Genomic DNA, 3,161 nt, shown 5'->3' on the forward strand with positions numbered 1-3,161 from the left:
TGACATTGCAATCTTTTATTCACTTGGCAGTCACTGTAATGAAATGCATCTGCACAACATCAATAAATAAAACACGAAATAAAAGTGCAACTTCACAGCAGAGGGGGGGGCAATAACTGAGGTGTTATCAGGAGGAAACTATGCGCAGTTTATAACACGTTTAACTGCTCACAATTACTCAGAGTGTCTGCCAAGGCAAAATGAAGTGATGTGGATGAATGTGTCAGAAACAATCAAGGCACACAGTGTGCAAGATGCAAAATCTCATGACAGGTTTTCTATTACCAGGGGCAAGAGAAACACGCATTTGCCAATTGAAACCAACATCTGTGCTCAGGTTTTCCTTAGATCTCAAACAAGTGTCATCTTGCTCTGATCTCCTTAATACTCTCTGGATTTTCATACTGTTTCAGCAGGTATAAGCAGATTTGTAGCCTACGACTTTTTTTAATGAGCACGGGGTTGCTCCTCTGGTACTGTTGAGCGCACTGTGCCAAAGCTCAAGAGGCATCCTGTGTCAGCAGGCATGAGCCATCGCCATAGAAACATTATTAGCCATCCTTTGCCTGAGGTGGTTGGCAAAGTCCACCTGCGTCTGAGAGAGCACTTTGTTGATGATTGTTTTTGGGATCCATCCCTGCAGATGACAAAGACAAAGACAATGTTAAAATGGGAATGTTTTCTATAATTTCATTTTGTTTTTTAAAGGGGATCTATTATGCTCAGTTTCAGATACTTATATAGTACACACTTTATTTTCATCATACTGTTTCTGCTGGAACACCTGGATTCACCCTCTGTCTGAAATGTTTTTTTCTTTTAGTGTCTGCTCTGAGTGGTCTGAGATTCTGGGTATTCTGTGCACCACCATTGCATCTGGGTATGACTGTAACAGAGTATAGCAGCACTTTCTACCATGAAAAATGACAAATAGAAGCCTCTAAATCAAAATCTTCTCAACCAGACATGTCCCAGCAGGAATATGATCTGAAATCGGGGGGAAATTAACAACAATTGCAACTGAGATTACGTTTTCCAGACGTTAGCATGGAGCTACATGTAGCAGTGTACTTGCAGCCAGAGAATGGCTGTTGCCTAACAGAGTATAGCGGCACTTTCTACTGTGAAAACTCTCCAATAAAAGCTTCTAAACCAAGATATTCAAAACCAGAAAAATCCTGAAATCAGGAAGAAATTAACAACATTGGCAACCAAGATTACATGTTTACTTCATGTTAGCATGTAGCTACATGTAGCAGTGTAGCCTACGTAATGGAAACACTTGCAAGAATGTGCCAAGCGCAGATGAACGTATAAAGGAACTTGTCACGAGCTGATGTCAGCACATTTCTAAAGTGGAAAAAACATTGGAAACAGAGTAGGCTATTCACAATTGCTTACAGGGGTTTTTGAATGCATTTCAGTGCAAATCACTGTGGTTAATGTGGGAAAGAAAATACCATATGGCAGTCATACCTTAAGATCTATACTTAGTAACCAGGTGAACTTGGTCTTATTAGGGTCTTCAGCACAGGGCTTCATCACTATACAGGTAGGCCCATTCTCCGCTCTGAAATAATGTAATGATCAATGTACAACGTCAGTTTCAACAGCATAAGGTACTCACATCCATCCATTACACTCAAGTAGTCTGATCTTTTTACTCCTTACATGCATGTACACATCACGAAAGGTAAATTACTTTCAGTTAGGTGGGAACTCACCTCACCACACCCCTTTGCTCAGGCATTTTTGCATGCTGAGTGGACATTCCAGCCAAGAAGCATGTGGAGCCCCGGCGCTTGGCACAGCGGACGCTAACGAAGTCCCTTGGTCCCACCACATTGCCGGGCGTCTCTGCAGATACCTCATGGGTAACCATTGTGTCCTGGCCGATCTTTTGAAGGATCTGTGGAATTCCATTGTGAAAATCTGTAAGTGCTCTTGGATAGATATGAGAATTATCTGGTTGTGATATGGGAAACTGAATTTTAAATAGCAGAATCTAAAGGGATCCCTGTTCATATGCCTCTTTCTTACCTTGACCTGTTTGACGTTAGGGTTCCACTCCCCCATTTGCTCCATATTTCCCACCAGCTCTTCATAAAGAGTGTCAGGATGTTGCTCTAGCATCACCTCCAGCTTGAACACCTTCCCGATGTCAGGTAACACCTTACTCAAGACTTTGTCTCCATTTGCCTAAGGAGGGGTGTAAACAGGCACTGAGAACCACATTTTTGATCAGAAGGTGGCAGCCACTGCACCTTTTGATTTAATTAGTGAAGTGCTCTTCTTTTCTGTGTGTCTTGTCTCAATACTCACGGCTACAGTTTCAATGGTCCAGCCGTCCTGTTCACCGAGGATGTTGATGGCCTTCTGCAGTGCATTCTCACCTTGCTTCACGTAGGACATTTCTTCCTCGCTGTACCCCTGCTCCTCCTCAATCCGAGAACCTAGAAAGTAAAGCGTGTCATTCAGCTTCCACTATTATTTTTCTGTATTTTTAAGATAAATATCTCACAAGGAAAACACTGAATTCAGTTTCAGCTAGTTAATTAATTAGCCTGATACTCTATGAGAGCATTATTTCTGTCTGTCTCAAATAATCATGTGACAACTCACTAAGGAGGGAGCTTCGTCGGCGGACTTGGCTGATCCAGTTACTGGGGCCCGGACCTGCCAGTCTGTTCAGCTCATGGTGAATGGCCACTAAGGCGTTCTTCCTCAGGCCTAGGAGACAAAAAACAATGTGTTGATCACACATGCAGTCAAAAGAAAAAATCACAAGACAGAAAATAACAGTAAACCTCTTTGCTTTTCCATTTCTCCATTGATTCATTTAGCCACTCCTGGACTCCATGCAGAACTCCGCTAAGAGAATATGCATTTTGAGCATAAAATGAAACAAAGAGAAAAGGCAAGAGCGCTGAATGTTCTCACTCACCTGTCATGTTCCTCATATGCCGATAGGAGATGCCAGCGCACAGTTTGAAGGTTGCAGGCAGCATTTTGTTACAGGAGTTTCTTGCACCTTTAAGAGAACTAAGAAACTTTAAGCAAGTAGATCACAAAGATTCAATATTTGGCTGAGCTGCAAAACTTCTTGAAAGAAGTAAACCAACAGCTGAGAGTTCTGTAGGGTAGACTTAGATTTCTAACTG

The 3,161-nt window shown here is 42.2% G+C and overlaps 1 protein-coding gene across 1 annotated transcript; it reads right to left on the bottom strand.

The window, feature by feature from the left end:
• star (steroidogenic acute regulatory protein) lies at positions 1-3,161 on the bottom strand. Its single transcript, XM_049578373.1, has 7 exons — positions 2,945-3,161; positions 2,623-2,730; positions 2,323-2,453; positions 2,041-2,199; positions 1,725-1,909; positions 1,477-1,570; positions 1-637 (listed from the first exon to the last, which is right to left on the bottom strand). The coding sequence occupies exons 1-7, from the start codon at positions 3,006-3,008 to the stop codon at positions 518-520; spliced, it is 861 nt and encodes a 286-aa protein (XP_049434330.1). The 5' UTR covers positions 3,009-3,161; the 3' UTR covers positions 1-517.

Source organism: Epinephelus fuscoguttatus, linkage group LG6 (assembly GCF_011397635.1).
Source record: "Epinephelus fuscoguttatus linkage group LG6, E.fuscoguttatus.final_Chr_v1".
NCBI classification, from domain to species: Eukaryota; Metazoa; Chordata; class Actinopteri; order Perciformes; family Serranidae; genus Epinephelus; species Epinephelus fuscoguttatus.

What these genes read in the sequence shown, in the direction of transcription:
- star (XM_049578373.1), bottom strand. Translation starts at nt 3,008, where the DNA reads ATGCTGCCTGCAACCTTCAAACTGTGCGCTGGCATCTCCTATCGGCAT. An exon ending in CTAACGTCAAACAGGTCAAG is followed by an intron (nt 1,910 to 2,040) that starts GTAAGAAAGAGG and finishes GGAATTCCACAG; the next exon opens with ATCCTTCAAAAGATCGGCCA. An exon ending in GAGCAAAGGGGTGTGGTGAG is followed by an intron (nt 1,571 to 1,724) that starts GTGAGTTCCCAC and finishes ACATTATTTCAG; the next exon opens with AGCGGAGAATGGGCCTACCT.